Source organism: Pongo pygmaeus, chromosome Y (assembly GCF_028885625.2).
Source record: "Pongo pygmaeus isolate AG05252 chromosome Y, NHGRI_mPonPyg2-v2.0_pri, whole genome shotgun sequence".
Lineage (NCBI taxonomy): Eukaryota > Metazoa > Chordata > Mammalia > Primates > Hominidae > Pongo > Pongo pygmaeus.
This window is the reverse complement of record NC_072397.2, coordinates 29,058,223-29,079,591: the sequence shown is the minus strand read 5'-3', so window position 1 is coordinate 29,079,591 and position 21,369 is coordinate 29,058,223. Positions and strand designations below refer to the sequence as shown.

The 21,369-nt window shown below is 38.3% G+C and overlaps 1 protein-coding gene across 1 annotated transcript; it reads right to left on the bottom strand.

Moving 5' to 3' along the window:
• Positions 1-16,365: 16,365 nt before the first annotated feature.
• LOC129025902 (testis-specific chromodomain protein Y 1-like) lies at positions 16,366-18,458 on the bottom strand. The gene is made up of 2 exons (XM_054473457.1): positions 16,864-18,458; positions 16,366-16,429 (listed from the first exon to the last, which is right to left on the bottom strand). The coding sequence occupies exons 1-2, from the start codon at positions 18,456-18,458 to the stop codon at positions 16,366-16,368; spliced, it is 1,659 nt and encodes a 552-aa protein (XP_054329432.1).
• Between the last annotated feature and the right edge of the window lie 2,911 nt (positions 18,459-21,369).

Here is a 21,369-nt window from a genome sequence, read left to right as displayed (position 1 = left end):
GCCTTCTATAGACAGAACGAGAAGTGTCCCCAGAAACTTCTCGGCCCACTGATCAGTGCCTCATTTCCACGTAAGAGAGAAAGTAGCCTGTAAAAAAACGTTTAAGCAGCAGGCACCAATAAATGAACTAGAACAGAAAGTTGTGTCTGAAGACCTGACTGCAGCTACACAGAGAGAAGAACCTCCAGCTCACTCAGAAAATTGCAGAAACTTCAAGCTTACTCAAATGGGAACACAAGGCCTGAAATAGAAATGCATTTGTCCATTTTATAATCAGTGGACTTCCAGAAATATTTCTTTTCCTTTGGTGAACATAAAGAGAGTGGGAGAGTGGGAGCAAGTGCCTTCTAGGGAACAATTTTCTTTTCTTCCTGGATTGTGAACCCTACCTCTATGAATCATTAGTTCAGCCTCAGATCAGTTCTGGACAAAATCCTAGGCCACAGATTCACTTCAGCTTCTGAAAGGTTGTTGGCTAAGCTGAGTAGCCCTTATGAATATTTACTTTAGCCACTAATAGGTACGGGGCCGAGGTCTCAGGCTGAGCTTCCTGATTGGGCTGGGATCTAAGGCCCCAGGTCGAACGACGTCACACACTTTTTAAGACAGCCCACAGACTAAGTGCATTTCTTACCATTCAAAACACAGAAAATCGCTAAATCCAACTTTCATATTGGTTAACCCATTTTGACCACATCACTGCTGGCATCGAGCTTTTTTATTTCACTTATTAACCTTTCTCTTCAACCTTAGTGCTCTTTAGTCTTTGAAAATATGTCTGGGATCTTTATTTTTCTGAAACATAGAAAATAAATCCCCAGTATTACCTTAGATAAGTAGAGACTGTTATGTGTTTGTGTACTGGTGAGATGACAATAATAGCAAGATTGTGATGGGCTTCCTGGGAACACACTAATGCACTGCTAAACTATCTGGCAAAAATAAAAAAAAAAAAGAATATTGGGTCTCAAAATCTAAATCTCAGCTCTCTCAGACTTCAGTACAGTACCTGGGTCTGGTCTTATCAGAAGATGCCAATGTACAGGGTCATGAAACAATTCAGCCCATTTTTCTTAACAGCTAAGAATATTCTTGGGCATTATTTGATTTTTCAGATGGCAGGTACCTCAGTACAGAGAAGTAGCTCATCTTTAATACCACCTCACAGAAGAAACTAAAGCAGATAAAACTCACTGGTTAACTTAAGAACCTAGTACTCAAAAAATTTAGCCAGTTAAGCAAATCTTACTTAAGGCAGAAGCCCTCAGTTTTTTCATAGTAAAGGTATTTAATTTCCATATATCAGAAATAGAGAAAACAGACGTTGAAATTATGGATGAGTCTTGAGGTCCAGCTCAACATCCAGTGGTGTACTTAAGAAAGAAACTCAGCTTGGTTTCTAAAAAGAAATGGGTAACCCACCTCTGAGCAGCTGTGTCGGTGACATTGTTGGTGCCAGAAACCATCAGGTTAAACATGAAAATAACATATCTGTTTCTACACCACCCAGTATAGCAGTACTGTGTTTCCTTAAAAAAGTCTCCTGTGAACTGACAGTCACCTCCTTAAATATCAGGTTTACTGCTGAAGGAACTGCAGCCCATTTGAAAGCCTGTACTTGCCTGAACCCAGCAGCATTCTATCAGGGGAAATTTGAGCTTCTGAACATGATTGCATACGTATAGCGGTGTAAACCAGTGAAATAAATAATAAACACTTCTGTTGATATTCTCTGTGAAGTTAAATTAATGAAAACACTCTTAGAAGGCAATCAGCTTAATTAAAAATGGAGATTTATGCTACATGTATATTGAAGACGTTCATGTTTGTCTCCTCATAAATCTTGTTTCCTTGAAAACCTTTTTTCTTTCAAACTACTAAATTACCTTTCTCCACTCTCTCTTGACACATTTGGTGCATGCATAAAAGGTTCTTGGATAAAAGCTGGTGATGAGGGACATCTTGAGGCTAACAGAAAAGGCATCACCCATTGTCTTTTATGAGATATCTGCATTTCTTATGTAGCTCTTGGAATTAGAAGTGAATAATACCTCTGAAAATGAAAGCCCGACTCTTCCTTACAGCTCTGAGTTTTATTTGGAGACGTGGTCTCACTCTGTCACCAGGCTGGAGTGCAGTGGTACACCATCAAATCATTGCAACCTCTGCCTCCTAGGTTCAAATGATTCTCCTGCCTCAGCCCCAAATTAGATGAGACTAAAAGTGCCCACCAACATGCCCAGCTAATTTCTGTATTTTTAGTAGAGATGGGGTTTCACCACGTTGGCCATGATCCCTTGAATTCTTGTTCCCCAAACATGGGCCTCCTAAAGTGCTGTGATTACAGCTGTGTGTCACCACGCCCAGCATCAGTGAGGCTTTTTTATTAGGCCCTGGAAGCTATTCATATCCCAGTTCTTAAAGGGCCTCAGCAAGAGGTCAATAATCCAATCGCAAATTGGTAAAATAAAATTTTATAACTTCTGGAACTTCTGTTTTCTGTGTGGTTACATATGTGTTATGTACATATTTTAAAAATCTAATTAATTAACTTAGTGAAGAATAGGTAGTTGAACTAAATATTTTGCTTCCAAAGAAATGAAGGCTGTTGCACTTTTCAGTTCATGTGGCTTTAACTTATGAAAAACAAAAAGCACCTAAGGCCTGAAGATGTACAAAAATAATCACTCCTTTAACAATGCTGTAATAAATCATACTTTACCTGCACCCAGACCATAATTTTATAAACTCACCATGTTTTACATTCAAGTTATTAATTTTATTATTATACATTAAGACTTAGGGTACATGTACACAATGTGCAGGTTGGTTACATATGTATACATGTGCCATGCTGGAGTGCTGCACCCATTAACTCATCATTTAGCATGAGGTATATCTCCTAATGCTATCCTACCCCTCCCCCCACCCCACAACAGTCCCCAGGGTGTGAAGTTCCCCTTCCAGTGTCCATGTGTTCTCATTGTTCAATACCCACCTATGAATGAGAATATGCAGTGTTTGGTTTTCTGTTCTTGCCATAGTTTACTGAGAATGATCATTTCCAATGTCAGCCATGTCTCTACAAAGGACATGAACTCATCATTTTTTATGGCTGCATAGTATTTCATAGTGTATATGTGCCACATTTTCTTAATCCTTCTATCATTGTTGGACATCTGGGTTGGTTCCAAGTCTTTGCTACTGTGAATACTGCCACAATAAATATACATGTGCATATGTCTTCATAGCAGCGTGATTTACAGTCCTTTGGGTATATACCCAGTAATGGGTTGGCTGGGTCAAATGGTATTTCTAGTTCTACATCCCTGATGAATCACCACACTGACTTCCACAAGGGTTGAAGTAGTTTACAGTCCCACCAACAGTGTAAAAGTGTTCCTATTTCTCCACATCCTCTCCAGAATCTGTTGTTTCCTGACATTTTAATGATTGCCATTCTAACTGGTGTGAGATGGTATCTCATTGTGGTTTTGATTTGTATTTCTCTGATGGCCAGTGATGATGAGCATTTTTTCATGTGTCTTTTGGCTGCATAAATGTCTTCTTTTGAGAAGTGTCTGTTCCTATCCTTTGCCTACTTTTTGATGGGGTTGTTTATTTTCTTCTTGTAAATTTGTTTGAGTTCATTGTAGATTCTGGATATTAGTCCTTTGTCAGATGAGTAGGTTGCGAAAATTTACTCCCATTTTGTAGGTTGCCTGTTCACTCTGATGGTAGTTTCTTTTGCTGTGCAGAAGCTCTTTAGTGTAATTAGATCCCATTTGTCAATTTTGGCTTTTGTTGCCATTGCTTTTGTTGTTTTAGACATGAAGTCCTTACCCATGCCTATGTCCTGAATGGTAATGTCTAGGTTCTCTTCTAAGGTTTTTATGGTTTTTGGTCTAAAGTTTAAGTCTGTAATCCATCTTCAATTAATTTTTGTATAAAGTGTAAGGAATGGATCCAGTTTCAGCTTTCTATATATGGCTAGCCAGTCTTCCCCGCACCATTGATTAAATAGGGAATCGTTTCCCCATTGATAGTTTTTCTCAGGTTTGTCAAAGATCAGATAGTTGTAGATATGCAGCATTATTTCTGAGGGCTCTCTTTTGTTCCATTGATCTATATCCCTGTTTTGATACTAGTACCATGCTGTTTTGGTTACTGTAGCCTTCTAGTATAGTTTGAAGTCAGGTAGCGTGATGCCTCCTGCTTAGTTCTTTTGGCTTAGTATTGGCTTGCCAATGTGGGTTCTTTGTTGGTTCCATATGAACTTTAAAGTAGTTTTTTCCAATTCTGTGAAGAAAGTCATTTGAAGCTTGACAGGGATGGCATGGAGTCTTTAAAATACCTTGGGCAGTATGGCCATTTTCATGATATTTACTCTTCCTACCCATGAACATGGAATGTTCTTCCATTTGTTTGTATCCGCTTTTATTTCATTGAGCAGTGGTTTCTAGTTCTCCTTCAAGTGGTCCTTCACGTCCCTTGTAAGTTGGATTCCTAGGTATTTTATTCTCTTTCAAGCAGTTGTGAGTGGGAGTTCACTCACGATTTGGCTCTCTGTTTGTCTGTTATTGGTGTATAAGAATGCTTGTGATTTTTGTACACTGATTTTGTATCCTGAGACTTTGCTGAAGTTGCTTATCAGGTTAAAGAGATTTAGGGCTGAGACAAAGGGGTTTTCTAGATATACAATCATGTCATCTGCAAACAGGGACAATTTGAATTCTTCTTCTCCTAATCGAATACCCTTTATTTCCTTTTCCTGACTAACTGACCTGGACAGAACTTCCAACACTACATTGTATGAGAGTGGTGAGAGAGGGCATCCCTCTTTACTTCCAACTGTGTGGTCAATTTTGGAATAGGTGTGGTGCGGTGCTGAAACAAACTGATTTTGTGTCAGTTTTCAAAGGGAATGCTTCCAGTTTTTGCCCATTCGGTATGATATTGGCTTTGGGTTTGTCATAGATAGGTCTTATTATTTTGAGATACATCCCATCAATACCTAATTTATTGAGCGTTTTTAAAATGAAGTGTTGTTGAATTTTGTCAAAGGCCTTTTCTGCATCTATTGAGATAATCATATGGTTTTCGTCTTTGGTTCTGTTTATATGCTGGATTACACTTATTGATTTGCATATATTGAACCATCCTTGTATCCCATGGATGAAGCCCACTTGATCATGGTGGATAAGCATTTTGATGTGTTGCTGGATTCGGTTTGCCAGTATTTTATTGAGGATTTTTGCATCAGTGTTCATCAAGGATATTGGCTTAAAATTCTCTTTTTTCGTTGTGTCTCTGCCAGGCTTTTGTATCAGGAAGATGCTGGCCTCATAAAATGTGTTAGGGAGAATTCCCTCTTTTCTATTGATTGGAATAGTTTCAGAAGGAATGGTACCAGTTCCTCATGTACCTGTGGTAGAATTCGGCTGTGAATCCATCTGGTCCTGGACTCTTTTTTATTGGTAAACTATTGATTATTGACACAATTTCAGAGACTGTTATTAGTGTATTCAGAGATTCAACTTCTTCCTGTTTTAGTTTTCAGAGGGTGTATGTTTCAAGGAATTTATCCATTTCTTCTTGATTTTCTAGTTTATTTGCGTAGAGGTGTTTGTAGTATTCTCTGATGGTCATTTGTATTTCTGTGGGATTGGTGGTGATATCCCCTTTATTATTTTTTATTGTGTCTGTTCGATTCTTCTCTTTTTTCATCTTTATTAGTCTTGCTAGTGGTCTATATATTTTGTTGATCCTTTCAAAAAACCAGCTCCTGGATTCCTTAGTTTTTTGAAGGATTTTTTGTGTCTCTATTTCCCACAGTTCTGCTCTGATTTTAGTTATTTCTTGCCTTCTGCTAGCTTTTGAATGTGTTTGCTCTTGCTTTTCTAGGTCTTTTAATTGTGATGTTAGGGGGTCAATTCTAGATCTTTCCTGTTTTCTCTTGTGGGCAATTCAGTGTTATAGGTTTCCCTCTACACGCTGCTCTGAATGTGTCCCAGAGATTCTGGTATGTTGTGTTTTTGTTCTCATTGGTTTCAGAGAACATCTTTATTTCTGCCTTCCTTTTATTATGTACTCAGTAGTCATTCAGCAGCAGGTTGTTTAGTTTTCATGTAGTTGAGTGGTTTTGAGTGGGTTTCTTAATCCTGAGTTCTAGTTTGATTGCACTGTGGTCTGAGAGACAGTTTGTTATAATTTCTGTTCTTTTACGTTTGCTGAGGAGAGCTTTACTTCCAACTATGTGGTCAATTTTGGAATAGGTGTGGTGTGGTGCTGAAAAAATATATATTCTGTTGATTTGGTTTGGAGAGTTCTGTAGATGTCTATTAGGTCCACTTGGTTCAGAACTGAGTTCAATTCCTGGGGATCCTTGTTAACTTTCTGTCTTGTTGATCTGTCTAACATTGACAGTGGGGTGTTAAAGTCCCCCGATATTATTGTGTGGGAGTCTAAGTCACTTTGTAGGTCACTCAGGAATTACTTTGTGAAACTTGGTGCTTCTCTATTGGTTGCATACATATTTAAGATAGTTAGCTCTTCTTGTTGAATTGATCCCTTTCCATTATGTAATGGCCTTCTTTGTCTCTTTTGATCTTTGTTGCTTTATTTCTGTTTTATCAGAGACTAGGATTGCCACCCCTGCCTTTTTTTTTGTTTTCCTTTTGCTTGGTAGATCTTCCTCCATCATTTAATTATGAGCCTATGTGTGTCTCTGCACGTGAGATGGGTTTCCTGAATACAGCACACCGATTTGTCTTGATCCTTTATCCAATTTTCCAGTCTGTGTCTTTTAATTGGAGCATTTAGTCCATTTACATTTAAGGTTAATATTGTTATGTGTGAATTGGATCCTGTCATTATGATGCTAGCTGGTTATTTTGCTCATTAGTTGATGCAGTTTCTTCCTAGCCTTGATGGTCTTTACAGTTTAACATGATTTTGTAGTGGCTCATACCAGTTGTTCCTTTCCATGTTTAGTGTTTCCTTCAGGAGCTCTTTTAGATCAGTCCCGGTGGTGACAAAATCTGTCAGCATTTGCTTGTCTGTAAAGTATTTTGTTTCTCCTTCTCCTATGAAGTTTAGTTTGGCTGGATATGAAATTCTGGGTTGAAAATTCTTTTGTTTAAGAATGTTGAATATTGGCCCCCACTCTCTTCTGGCTTGTAGAGTTTCTTCCGACAGATCCACTGTTAGTCTGATGGGCTTCCCCTTGTGGGTAACCCGACCTTTCTCTCTGGCTTCCCTCAAGTTATTAATTGTTAAAAGGTATTATTATAATGTGTAATTGAGAGTACTCTATATAAATTTAATCTCCAGGTGAGGTAGAAGAGTAAAAGTTGCTTGTAGTGAAAATAAATTCTAGAAAGACATGGAAATGTACATTTTGCCTAGAGGTAAAGGATTTTCTTTAATTAACGAAAATAAAGCTATCTGTTTACTCAAATTGTGAAAATAGCTTTAAAAAAATTAATCTTGCAAAAGAAAACTCTGCACACCCAGGCACTAGATTGAAAAGGTTGTTAGGTTTTTTTCTGCCATTAAGCATTGAAGAGAAAACACAACAAAAATTTCTTGAAACATTAATCTTCTCTTCAGCAAATTTGTAGAAGGTTGTCAAAACGTTGTAACAAGTTTGTGAAAATCTCACCTCTGTGTCAATCTTTCTAAAGTTAAATATAATTTTACATAAGTTTTCATTAATCTTAAGGTTAATATTGGGAGACAACTACAAGGGGAAAATTTGTCATTCTGAAAGAGATTATTACATAATATTGAAAACTGATAAAAATTTTTCTGCCCTTTCAAACATTTCTACCAACTATATTTTGGCAAAAACAATGATTTATGGAAATCTGGATTTGGATATCATAACATTAAACGTCTTAATCCTCTAAAATATTTAGCAGGCTTCCCAGAATAAAATTGTAACCTCGAGGATGTGTTTTCTGAAACCTGTGTTTTGGATGCCTCATAGAGCCCCTGGGGCATTAAAAAAAAAAGTTAAACAGTATTATAAAACATATTTTAACACATGTGATTTTGATGGTAATATTTTATTTTTTCAGAATATATTTTAGTGAGTAATATTAACACAGGTCTCAAAACCACATTAGGTTTTTCACGTTCTTAATATCTGAATATGTGCTATCAATTTTAATTAAGGTGATTATGTTAAGCTGTTGTAAACCACAGAAGTAACCAAATGTCTTTGCCTATTCTGTTTCTAACCACACTAGATGTTTTGCCATGTACAGACATTTAATCTTTATCAAGAATAATGGCTTAAAATTAGCTGTAGAGCTTTACTAGCTGTTGTCAACTGTAGGTTTTTTTTATAACAGGAAAATTTACAGAACTTAGGAATAGCTATAAAAATTATAGGAACGCCTATAAATATCAAGTAGGACAAAAGTTAAAATAGATTAAACTAACAGAAGAATGAAGCAATCTCTTTAACTTTATTTTAGAACATTTCTAATTCTTGTTTTGTTTTTTGAAGTCAAGTGCACTTTCTTTTAAACTAGTTACAGCTTTTAACACTGTCGATTGGTATACTCCTGTTAAAAAAAATTGGAACACACTTTTTTTCCCTATGCCTAGTTCCTCTAAAATTCGGAAAGTGTGTGTGATTATTCTTAACTTACAGCAATATAACTGTTTTAATCAGTGCAACAAAAAATGTATTTTCATTTGCAACATAACCCAATAGAATAAGCTGGTTGATTTTCTAAGGCTTTGACTGGAAGCGTGTGCCTTCTTTAGTGAATTACATCTGACTTTTAGAACCAATAAAAGCCCTCTAAGAAACCCGGCCTTATACTTTGTTTACACAGTCCCAATACAGGTTTTCTAATCTGTGGTAAGAAAAAAAAAAGCCACTTCCTATCAGGCCTAGGAACCACATGCACTTGGAATCTCAAAAAATAGAGGAGTTCTCCCAAATAATATGTATCTAAGGGTGAAACCTATGGCTGGATTCAGCTTTATAATGTCCTATTTAAGATTCCTTGTAAAATAGAGATTCATAAAAGCCCATAAGGAAAGCCCATGTAAAGGTATTTCTCACAGCACTGAACAAAAATTGTCTGGCTAAGTGTAAGACAAGTCTGTTTTGCCAATGACTACAGTTTATCATGATTCATTCTTAACAAAAATTAGGACTAGAAAAAAGATATGTGTCTCAAAGCCTGTCACACCCCTATCACCAATTTCTCACTTCATAAGTTATTTTTAATATTTTCTTACAATTTTAATTAACCTTTTTATTTTTTTATTTTTTCTGTCCACCAACTGGTGAGGTCCAGCTACAGTTCTTGGAAAACAGAAAGATATGAGTAATAGAGAAATCTAGAACAATATTCTAATTCTGGGAATGTATTCCACAAATATTTTCAGATAATAGAAGAAAATGTGGTTCCTGTAACAGAATTTTTGCTTTGAAGTATCAAATCAAGAAAACTAAATAAACCCAAGTCTCATGTAACAAAATCTTAACTGGTATAAATATAACCACAATTATATGGGCATGTTAGCAGCCTTGAAGTATTTCAGTTGTTCTTACTCTCCTTGTCTAGTTGTGACATGCTTTTTCTAATAATCGAAACTGGTTTTCTTTTTTGCCTTAAGTCTATCACACCTTAAAATGTAACGCAAATTAAACCATGCATTAACATGTCTTTCTTCTACAAACTCTTAAACCAACCCTCAGTAGAATCCTACCTACTGTTTTCTACACAACACTCTTCTCCAGCAGAAAGCATCCGGAAAGACCAATACCCAATCTCCTAAGAGAAGTTAGAGTTTTCATTTCTGAGGGAAGACAAAGACAAGTTAGCTAGCTTTCCATATGAAAACAGCAAGGAAATGGTTTCTGGAAGACCCCCAATCAACAGGTAAGGGCCTGATTCCAACGTAATAATCAGACCAAAAGAAGCGTAGGCACCAGTAAGGGATCTAACACAGAAGCTTGTGCCTGATAGCATGGCTGCAGCAACAGAAATAACAGAACTTTCAGTCCATTCAGATAAAATCTTGTACAATCCTCTCACTCATTCAGATGGGGGAATCAATGCCTGGCATAAGCATGCTGTTTTCTGTATACTCAGAGGGCTTTCCGAAAATAAAGTGTTTTTTTTTTTTTTTTTTTTTGTGGGCATAAACCCAGTGAGATGTAGTGGGTAATGGCTGAATATTTATTTTTGTATTTGATTGGTTGCTCAACCCATATGAATCATCATTTCAGTCCCTGATTATTCCTGAGTCAGCATCCCAGGACAAGCTTTTACTTTAGGTCCTGTGCCAAGCTAAGCAGTCTTCGCAAATTACCACTTCACACTGCTCCCAGGCAAAGTGCCTGGGTTAAGCTGTCTAATAGGTCCTGGGCCTGGGCAAAGCTAAGTCACACATTCTCCAAGACAGCTTGCAAACTAAGTACATATCTTTATTTTTTAGGCCATAAAAACCTTAAACCCGAGTGGACAACTTATTCAAGCTTCTATCTCTGCTGGCAGAGAGCTTGTTTTTCCAGTTATTTAAACTTTTGCTCCAAACAGTTTCCTTTGTTTACAATCCTTAATTTTCTTAAATGTAAAAGAAAAGACTCTTAGTGTTATCTGAAATGAAAGAAAGGCTGTTACATCCTGGTGCATTGTTAAAAGAACAATATTATCTGAACGTATGACATATTTTTGCAGCTTTCTTTTGATGTCAGGGTCTGTTTGAGTAATAAACTTTTCTCTTAAGATTAACTTTATCTTAACTCAATAGGGAAGTAGGAACATGTATTTCACTAAAGCCTCTCTCAGGATTTTTAAAACGCCTCTATAATTTGTATGTCTTTTTAACCTATTATGAATAGTTTAGAGTAATTATGATGTTTTGTACTGTTCACTAATAAGCCTTCCAGTAGGCTCACTAATATTTTTTCACTCCGATATAGGATCAATAAGATTCCAATCGAGTTATCAGCAGTTCTTCCTTTCCTATTATGAATAAGAATTCTGTTATCAGTTCAAATTTTTTCCTTTCCACCCTCTCTTTTTCAAGATTTTGGAAAAGACATGTGGTTCATCCACGGATAAGTCTGCTATCTGTAAAGCTGCGTGCTTTATGGCAACAGCTAGGGTTTGGTTTAGGAGTAGTGTATCATCTATTCAGGTATGATTAAGCACTTGAATTAGATTTTGAAATATCACTGTATGTCCACTGGTGTCGTCAGGGGACATTTGCTTAAGTTTTTCTTTTTTTTATCTAAGTCCCTACAATGAGAAGAAAATTTCTACTATACTAGCATCACATCTATGCAGTATTTTCTGCAGGGGCAACAGTGAGGTTGGGGTTTCTTTAGTGGCACAAGAAGACAAGCTGATGAAAAGGCAATTGGAGATTCTAAATGAGGGTGGCATGTATGGCATTTAGAAGATATATTTGAGTGTTCCTCAGGGGCTTGTCTCTGACTTAATGAATTATCTCTTTGAAACTTGCCTGTTATCACTGCCAAGAGGGCAGAGTCAGTTTTATCATGCTTAGAAACATCTGGGTTTTCTCCCAAGTCAAAGCAAGGTTGAATAAAAAAAGAAAAAATCAAACTCTTTTCTTTGCCATCTGAAGAAAAGATGTATCTGTTGAATAGTACTAAAATGAACACGTCCCTCAGAAAGCTAGGCATGTCTGTCCTGGAGTTGTTAGGGCTGTTGTGCCCTTGAGCAATAAATACATAAGTAAGCCACTTTCTTTTTTCAGAGTCTCACAGTCAATGAAATTTCTGCATTTCAGACAGTAATCTAGAGAGGTTCACACTGCAGACAGTTTGTGAACTTTCTAAAGAAATATAGAAAAAAATCTTCCTATTATCTTTTTCCCCCTTTTGAAATAGCCCTGACTGAATAGAAAGATAGGATATTCCTTGATTTTCCATTCCTCTTGTCTTTTCTGAGTCTGGTGACTGACATAGTTGTCCCCCATGGATGCAAGCTAAACCTTCACTCACTGCTCCGGAGGAGCTAGAGACCCGGACAAGTAACATTTACCTGCACAGGCTGCAGCTCTCCACTGGTGACTCCTGGTTGATTTCTTAAGCCTACTCAACCCAGAAGATAACCAAAGTAACTTGGGAACCTAAAAAAAAAGATGGTACAGTCATTGGATTCTAGCAAGACACTTGTATAGAGTAAGAATTTTAATGCTATTTGTGGCTTCCCTTGCTATGGCTTAGAAAAAATATTGAAATTGCAGGAAACAAGATCGATTGACTTTGAAACATAAAATTCTCTGTTAGTTTAAATGTCATTGCTGCTGGAGGAAGAAGGTGTGCCTCAAAACAAGTAAAGCTTGTATGGTTGGCTTTCATAAGGCAGTACCTAGCTAAAGTGTGTCTCTCAAAGTCACCTTCTTTCTGATTATTGAAAGTGGAAATTTTCTGTTTACTGATAGGGCACAGAGCCTTATTACTGTTAGAGGGATATAGGAGAGAGAAGAGTTAAAAAACCAAGGGTTTTGTGCAAAGAACTGGCAAGGCTTCTCCAGAGAGAAAAAACTCCTTTCACTAGGTTGCATTTTAAGATCTAAAATGTTCCATGAAAATGCTGAATCCCAGGTTTATATACTCAAAAGTTAGAAAAAGAAGGTTAATGCTCTATCACCTGTCCCCACAGTATGCGTCTCTGTAGAAAAAAGATGTGTCTCACAAACAAACTCTTTAGATATATGTGGTTGTGTGGAGTTTTTAAAGAGAAATAACCAGCCAATAAGAGAAATTTTATTTGAATGTATGCCATTCCCTAAGGTGACGTGAATATCTATCATCAGTGGACAAAAAGATCCTTATCAAATAAGAATGTTTAGATCACAATTTTGAATTCTTCCTATTTGAAAGAAAAAAATCACAAAATAGCAACTCTTTGAATTGTATTTCTAATGACTGACTTTTACCAGTGAGCGTCCATCTCCAGATCGCAACATTGTATACAAAGAAGAAACAGGAGGGATATTAGCCACACAATGACAAAATATAAATAAATAAAATGCCACAGAAAAGCCTGAAATTTTTGGTGGCAACACTCTGATAGACTGTCAGAAACTGGAGTTAGTTTTGAGGTCTTCACATAACACCGTGATATAGTCTTATCCAGAAATCTTCAATTAACTTAGATATCCTTTCAGTCCTATGTGACAGCTGGATCCTCTGTGAAAGAAAATGGTTGGAACAGAGGCAACTTTTTCAACAGCAGAGGGTGAAAAGAGACTGCCATTGTGTCTCCCAACATCCCTTTCTCCTAAGCTTTGTAAGAATGGCAGGCAATCTATCGCAATTTACCTGGCACTTGCCCAGAGCTTTCTTTGCTCTTCAGAAATTAAAAAAAGAAAAAACAAACAACAAAAACAAACAAACAAAAACTGAGAACAAGGGGCAGATGTGAATGCAAATAGAGGACAAGCTGCAGATATGAATGTAAGTAGTTTGGAATTGCACTCCTACTCACCTTTTTTATTTAATGGATTCTCACTCTGTCACTTAAGCTGGAGTCCAGTTGCAAGATCTTGGGTAACCACAAGCTCCATCTCTGGGATTTATGCCACTCTCTTGCCTTAGCCTACCAAGTAGCTGTCACTACAGGTGCCCACCACCACACCTGGCTAATTTTTTGTATTTTTAATAGACTTCATGGGAGCTTCACCATGTTAGCCAGGATCATCTCAATCTCGATCTCCTTGTGATCTGCCCGCATTGGCCACCCACAGTGCTGTGATAACACGCATGAGCCACCATGCCCAGCTACTAGTGACCTTTTTAATTAAAGCCTTTCCCAGTCCATGAACCAAAAGCAAACCTTGCTGTGCCCCTGTGAACCAAAATCTATCAGGTGACACACAGATTTTTTAATCTGAAGAAAATTAAATATTATGAATGCAAAAGGGGAGATGATAGCAAATGTGTAATATGTTAACTTCTGGTGGAGTAGAGTCAGTTGCCCACTCTGAAAAAGAGTCTGATATTTTTATGGACTCAGAAGAAAGAAAATGTACTAACTAGTTTTGAAGAAAGCACTACTTATCTTTCCTGGGTCCTTGTGCCTGGAACTGTTAATAGCTGATGCAATGACTCAGCTTGGCTCAGGAACTTGGCCCTGAGCCCCACAAGAGCTAAAGTGAAAGCATGGCCCAGGACCTTGGCATGGGACCAGAGGCTAAAATGATAATTTACAGAAATTTGGCTCAGGGCTTGAAGCGTGTTTAGTAACATAAGGTGCCCTTTGTAACACACTGTAGTCCAATATGGACATGTTCTGAAAAAGAGACTATTTCCTGGAAGCAATCTGGTTACACAAAAAGCACAACATTTTAATGCGTGGTCTTGTTTTTTTATCTGAGTAGCTGTGTGCATGTCTTAAGCACACACACAAAAAAGTTGGGCTTTTAAAAAAAAATTGTTTGCTTGCACCACGGGATTGTACAGGATTCTTAAAATTCTGTCTGCAGCCTGATAGTCCAGGCTGCTTCTCTGCCTGTGGAAATTTTCCCAATAATCCACCACAACTATGTAGCTTTTCTTTGTCAATACTATTGAAGACCTAGAAAGTTTCTGAGGGTCGAAGGCACATTCTTTGAAGTTTCCTATGTGCAAGGCTTTTTGACCCGTGAAGCACCCGACATCTTTGTAAATATTGTAAAATTGTACGTGCCTTCTTAGCAGTCATATCAGAAAAGCCCACAAGAAACAACTCACAAACATCAGAGAAACATTCTCCCTGGAAACAATCAAAACAAAATTTTCTTACTCCAGGTTTTCTCATCTTCTTGATGTAGAGAATCTTTTACTCACATCATCATCAACTTTTCCAGTTTTTACATCCAACCCTCCATGTTCCTTACTACTCCTACAGGAAATGCCCAATGAATGATGGGCCAGTAAAGTGCAAGTTTCTTTTTCATTACAGTGCCTTAAACAAATAAAGTAAGACCTGGGGAAGTTTTATGATACATCAATACATATATAGAGCCTTTCTAATATCTAGCCCTTTTTTTGGGGTCTTAAATGGGAAGACGTTATGTTATTGCTAAGCCAAAATCTTACTGTTTCTGACAAAAAGCCCTATAGTCAACAGAAAGATGCTGGGCCAAAACACATTTCTTCTATAGCATGTCAAAGAGAGAAAAGCAGTCAAAGAGAGAAAGAGTGAAGAAAAGACAAGATCCTAATCTCCAGTAGAAAGAGAGACAGAGCCCTTTGAAAAACCTAATTTAAGCCATAGTGATCCCATAGATAAGAAAAATAAAAAAAGAAAAGTAGAAGAAAAAAGAAAGCAGGACATTTGCCCTTTAGACATCCCAGATCTAAACCTTTCCCAAGCCAGGGCTGAGATGACGTGTTTGGGTCTTTGCATTTTCTGGCATTTCTTCTTTTCTGGATGATACTGCATTCTTCAGTGCCTGCAGAAAAGAAAGCTTGTGGTATGCCTGATTCACCTAAAGATCTGCAGGGAATTGTCACCTGTACCAGCACCTGACCTGCTTACCTCATCACAGATAACATGCAAAGCTGTGTGCAGTGGCTGGACTCAACCAACACTCACTCACGCATCTGCCTCCATTCTGTGCCTGGCACATCCATAGCAAACTGAAACCTAAGCCCATAGTTGGAGTTGAGTGCAGGCTGTAAGATGGGTGTGTAAAATTAGACAAGCAGGCTCAAGGGAAACTTGCACAAGGGTGACATCATCCACAGAGATTGTTGGCTGGTGAAGCGACACCCTAGAGATCTTGTGACAAAGATGACATTCATCGCCAGTGGCCAGTGGATTATTCAATTATGCCTATGTAATGGAGCCTCGATAAAAATTAGCAAGACAGTATTCATAGAGCTTTTGGGTAACTGAACACATGCAGTGTTCTAGAAATTTGTGTGCTCATAAAAAGAGACACTGATAATTTTAAAGGCCGTACAGAGTGTAGGTGTCTTTGTTTTGAAAGAAGTTTCTGCCTTTAATAATGTGTCCAGAATTTTAACTTATTAACTAGAGCACACTCTAAGGTAACATAAATCTGCACATTACAAACATTAGAACGTGGATATTTCCACAAAAATGATTCCATAATTCACCAGTACAGTGCAACAAGTTTTACTTTAGAGAGATAAAGTTTTCTTTTGTCAACTGGGTAAGAACTAGACATTTATAAAGGAAAATAAAATCAAGTGATATCTCACCACAAATTCTAGTCATATGTTCAGTTTAGGAGAATGATCTCCAGTGAATTTTGTGCCAGAAATATTTATTCTAAAAGAAAAGTCTTTTAATTTATAATTGTGTGTCTCTGAAGTGCTTGTGCCACTGTAAAGTCAAGGGCACCATCTCATACCATTTTGTGTCCTTCTGGGAGGGAAGCCGAGGCTGCCTTATAACCCAGTAGAGGTATTCTAGCATGTAAAAGTAAGAAAAATCAACATTATTACGTGATTCTCTGTCATAAACATCCAATAAATCACAACTCTGGTCTTATATATAGTAGTAGCCATAGATACACATTAGGGCTTCCAAGAAGAATCTAGTACCCAACAGTCTGCTTTTATATTTGGGCTTATGTGAGCGTAAAATAACCACATTTGGGCAAACAAGCTGTTTTATTACTTCTTTTAAAGCTGCAGTGCTCAAAAATGATGTAATAATTTAAATACCTGGCTTGGGCATTTCCGGTTGTGTTTCCAAGCCTTAGCTATGGGTGAAACTGTTTTGGGCTATGAAGATGGATTAGGGCATCTTGCAACTCATGATGCATTTGGTTCAGCTTAGTTCTCGTGTCCTGAGCAGTCAGACTGACAACTAAAACTCATCAGTTTTATTTTCAACATACTTTAACATGGATTCTGTCCCTTGGGCTGAGCTCCAGATCTTCCTCAGCACCTCACACTCTCTCTCATTGGCCTGTTCCAACTCCAACTTAATATTAGAGTGAACAAGGGCCTTAGATTCTTCCAGTACAATTTGATTATATGAGGCAAGCTCCTTAATTTGAATCATAACCTCTTGGGTGAAAGTTCCACTCAAAAATACCTGAGAGACCAGGCCTTTGGCACATGCCTCCCGTGCTGTCAGCTTTCGCCCAGCAAATAACATTTCATTGGCAGATGCTTTACCCATCATTTTTTGAAATGTAATAGTTGAACAGCCATCTGGACTCTGTCCAAAGGTCATATAAGGGGTTTGGAACCAAGCCTTTTCATTAGCCCACACGAGATCACAAAGGGGCAGGATGGATGCACCCAGTCCAATGGCAGGGCCATTAACTGATACAACAATAAGCTTTTTAAATTGAATAAAAGTATTCACAAAGTTCTTGATGGTATCCACCATTTCAAGGCTTGCTCTGTTTCTGTCGTTCCTTAAGCGCTTCACAAAGTACCCAAAATCAAGACCGCAGCAAAAGACACGTCCAGCTGCACTGAACAGCACGAGCTTGCTGTCATCCACAGCAGCGTTATTAAGAGCATTAACTATTTCTTTAATTACTTCTGTATTCAGTGCATTTTTTTCTGTGGATCTAGTTGATAGCACTATCTGGGTGAATCCATCCTCTTTCTTCACTACAATGTCTCTGTATGTGCTGGCACTTTCTGTTAGCTTTATGGTAAAGTACATCTTCTTGATAAAAGGCTGGTCTCTGCTGTCATCAGTAATATTTCTTTGCCCACCTTTCACTCTTGGAACTGAGGTATGCATGTCTGTTGTTCCATTGGCTGCTAATGGGTCTACTAATACCACTATACCTTTTTGGGTAGCTGAACCTGTGGCCATTGAAGCGGTAACTGAGCCAGACATCTGCGACATTGGTGGGTGTATCTGAGTCTTGTTCTCTATTCCAGGCTGTTCTGCACCAGGACGTGACAAAGGGTCCTGGAGGAGTTTCCCTTCTGTCACCTCGAAGACCACCGTGTCCTGCTGATCTGCTGCAATAGGGTACAGTTTCTCAAGTTTCTGAAAGCCACTCACAGTTTTCTTGTCGTTAAAGGGGCTTTCAGGTGCAAGGGTCTTGATAGTTGAATGTATTTTCTCCATATTCTGTGTGTCGGAGAGAAGTGTAGCTGCCTTCCTCCTAATGATCTTGCTGGCAGCAAATAACTTGCTGTTTTTGGATCTGTGGTGTCTATCCGTCACTTGCGTTGTAGGAGAGTTCTTAGAATAGCTCGCTTTTGTAGATCTAGAAGTTCTTCTTCTGGCATTGTTTGAAAAAATTCTACTGGTTCTAGTCCATGTCAGTTTTTTCTGTTTTTCAGTCTGTCGTCTATTAAAATCAAGTATACATTTTTCACAGTTCCTGAGGTGCTGCTCTGGTTCCCAAGTGTCATCCTGTTGGTTGTAACCTTTCCACCGAATCAAATACTCTGTATTCCCATTTTTATCTCGTCTTTTGTCAACAATACTTTCAACCTCAAACTCCTGGGAAGCCATGAGGAAAGACACAGGATTGGAGCAGTTGCTGTGCCAACTTTGTTTCAGTTGTGTCTCCACATAGCCACTCCTTTCTGCCTCCAGTTCTTCACCAGGTTCTGCATATGGATGAACCTCTTCTATTTCGTCACCACTGGTGTAGTGAAAATTGTGTGAAATAGCGGCTATGCTATGGTGCATGATAGCTTGCTCAGTAGCCTCAGGTGAGAGTAGGTAAATCCACAGCCACAACCTTCTGTTGTAGAACAGAAAACGTTCTTCCTGCCTGTTGCTCTTTTGTGTTTGTTTGTTTAATTGTGGTTGCTATGACGATTGTATGGAAGATTCTATTCTTATAACATTTTTAAAGTTACACTAGCTTGTCTTCAGTAACATACAAAACCTTCACTCCTGTATAATGTACCTCCACTATTTCACTTATTGAGTCCTCAAAATTATACCTTTATTCAGTTTATGTCAAAAACAGAAATTAGAGGTAGTTTTTTTTATTAAATATATTTGTGTTTTAAGGTACGTGGAGAACAACTTGTGGAAGTGCATGTTGTTAATTGCTTTTTTTTCTTTTTGAGATGGAGTCTCACTCTGTCACCCAGGCTGGAGCGCAGTGGTGCAATCTTGGCTCATTGAAAGCTCCATCTCCCGGATTCATGCCATTCTCCTGTGTCAGCCTCCCAAGTAGCTGAGACTACAGGCGCCTGCCACCTTGCCTGTCGAATTTTTTGTACTTTTAGGAGAGACTGGGTTTCACCGTGTTAGCCTGGGTTGTCTTGATCTCCTGACCTCGTGATCCACACACCTCAACCTCCCAAAGTGCTGGGATTACAGGTATGAGCCACCGTGCCTGGCCAAATATTATATCTTATATATTTGTACATGTATTTATCTTTACCTTAACCTTTGTTTGTTCATACTGCTTTTGAATGTCTGTCCATTCTACCCTGAAGTACTCCATAAGACATTTCTTAAAGGGTAGTCTACTTGTAAAGGGTGCCAGCTTTTGTGTGGGAATGTCATAATGTGTCGCTCACCTTCGATGGACAATTTGGTGGATTATAAGGTTTAGGTTTGACAGTTTTTTCTGACATCACTTGGAACATATTAGTCTACTACGTTCTATCATCTTAGTTTTCAGGTGAGTAATCTACTGCTTTTCAGTGGTTATTCAGATAAGCGATTCACTGGCTATTTTTAGGGTGCCTTTTACATGACTAGCTACTTCCTCTCCTTCCTTTGAAAATCCTCAGGATTCCCTTTGTATTTGTTTTAGACAGTTTAATTATCAGGTAAGTTTTAGTTTGTTTCTTCGAGTTTTTTTTACTTGAAGTCTGTTGAGCTACTTGGGTGCTTATTTATTGTCTTAAATTGTTGCATTCTTTATGACTATTTTGTTAAATAGTCTCCATGATCTTTTGTCTCTTCCTTCGAACTTCCAAAATGCATATGTATGGCTCCTTGATGGTGTCCCTCAGGTTTCTAGGCCATATCAATCTGCCTTGCCCCTTTTCAGACTCTGTTGGTGACCACTATATGGTTGACTGCCCCCAAGGGTGGGTATCACAGTGTGGGGACAGTTTGTCAGTTGGTCTCACAAGGCTGATGCATCCCATAGCTCAATTCCCAGACTTAAATCATTGTGGTCTCATTAGTCCACTACAATCTAGAAATCTCTAAATGTGAGGTATCACACAGAGTTCTTTGTCTCATGGCCAAGAAAATTAAAGAGGACAGATGCAAAAAGGTTGAATCAAAACTTTTATAAGTGAAAGTAAAAAAACTCTTCACAGTGGGGGTGGAATGTGGGTGGTTTACCTACTATAAGACTGTGCTTTACAGTTTCTAAAGGCAGAGAAGTAACGGAATGTACTTAGTGTTCTTGGGGTAAGCGTTATTTGGCTTGGCCCTGAAACTTGGCCTTGGATTCACCTGGAGCTGAAGTGATGATTTGTAGAAGCTACAAGTCTCAGCCTTGGAACTTGGCCCTGGACCAAGAAAGGAGCTGAAGTGACAGCTTGGCCTGAGACCTTGGGCTGGGACCAATCAAAGGATGAAGTAATGTCTCATGGTCACAATAATTAAGGAGGTTAGATGTTGCAAAGTTCAAGTAGGATCTAAAGTAACACAACAGCCATCTGGACTCTGTCCAGATGTCATATAAGGGGTTTGAAACCAAGCCTTTGCATTAGCTCGGAAGAAATCACAAAGAGGCAGTGTGGATGCACCTATTCCAAAGGATGGGCCACTGACTGATACAAAAATAGGCTTTTAAAATTGATTGAAATTGTTCACAATTTTCTTGATGGTGTTCACCATTTCAAGGCTTGTTCTGTTTCTGTCCTTCTTTAAATACTTCAGAAAGTACCCAAAATCGAGGCCACAGCAAAGGACACTTCCACGTGCACTGAACAGCACAAGCTTCCTCCCACCCACAGCAGTCCTATTCAGAGCATTAACCATTTCTTTAATTACTTCTATATTCAGTGCATTTTTTTATGTCGATCTAGTTTATAGCAACATCTGGGTGAATCTGTACTCTTTCTTCATGGCAATATATCTGTATGTGCTGACATTTTCTGTTAGCCCTCTGGTGAATTACATCTTCTTGATAAAAGGCTGGTCTCTGCCATTGTCAGTAACATTTCTTTGCCCATCTTTCACTCTTGCAACTGATGTATGCATGTCTGTTTCTCCATTGGCTGCTAATAGGCCCATTAATACCACTATACCTTTTTTGGTAGCTGAGTCTGCAACCATGGAAGCAGTAACTGAGCCAGACTTCTGAGAAAATAGTGGGTGAATCTGGGTCTTGTTCTCTATTCCACACTATCCTGCCCTGGGATCTGATAAAGCCCTGATGAGCATCCCTTCCCCTTCCTTGAAGACCACTGTATCCTGCTGATCTGCTGCAATAGGG

Excerpts from the sequence above, each read along its gene's own strand:
- LOC129025902 (XM_054473457.1), bottom strand. The coding sequence starts at position 18,458 with ATGGCTTCCCAGGAGTTTGAGGTTGAAAGTATTGTTGACAAAAGACGA. Across the intron at positions 16,430-16,863 it reads GGGACAGAATCCATGTTAAA|AATACCTCTACTGGGTTATA; the intron begins GTATGTTGAAAA and ends TTTACATGCTAG.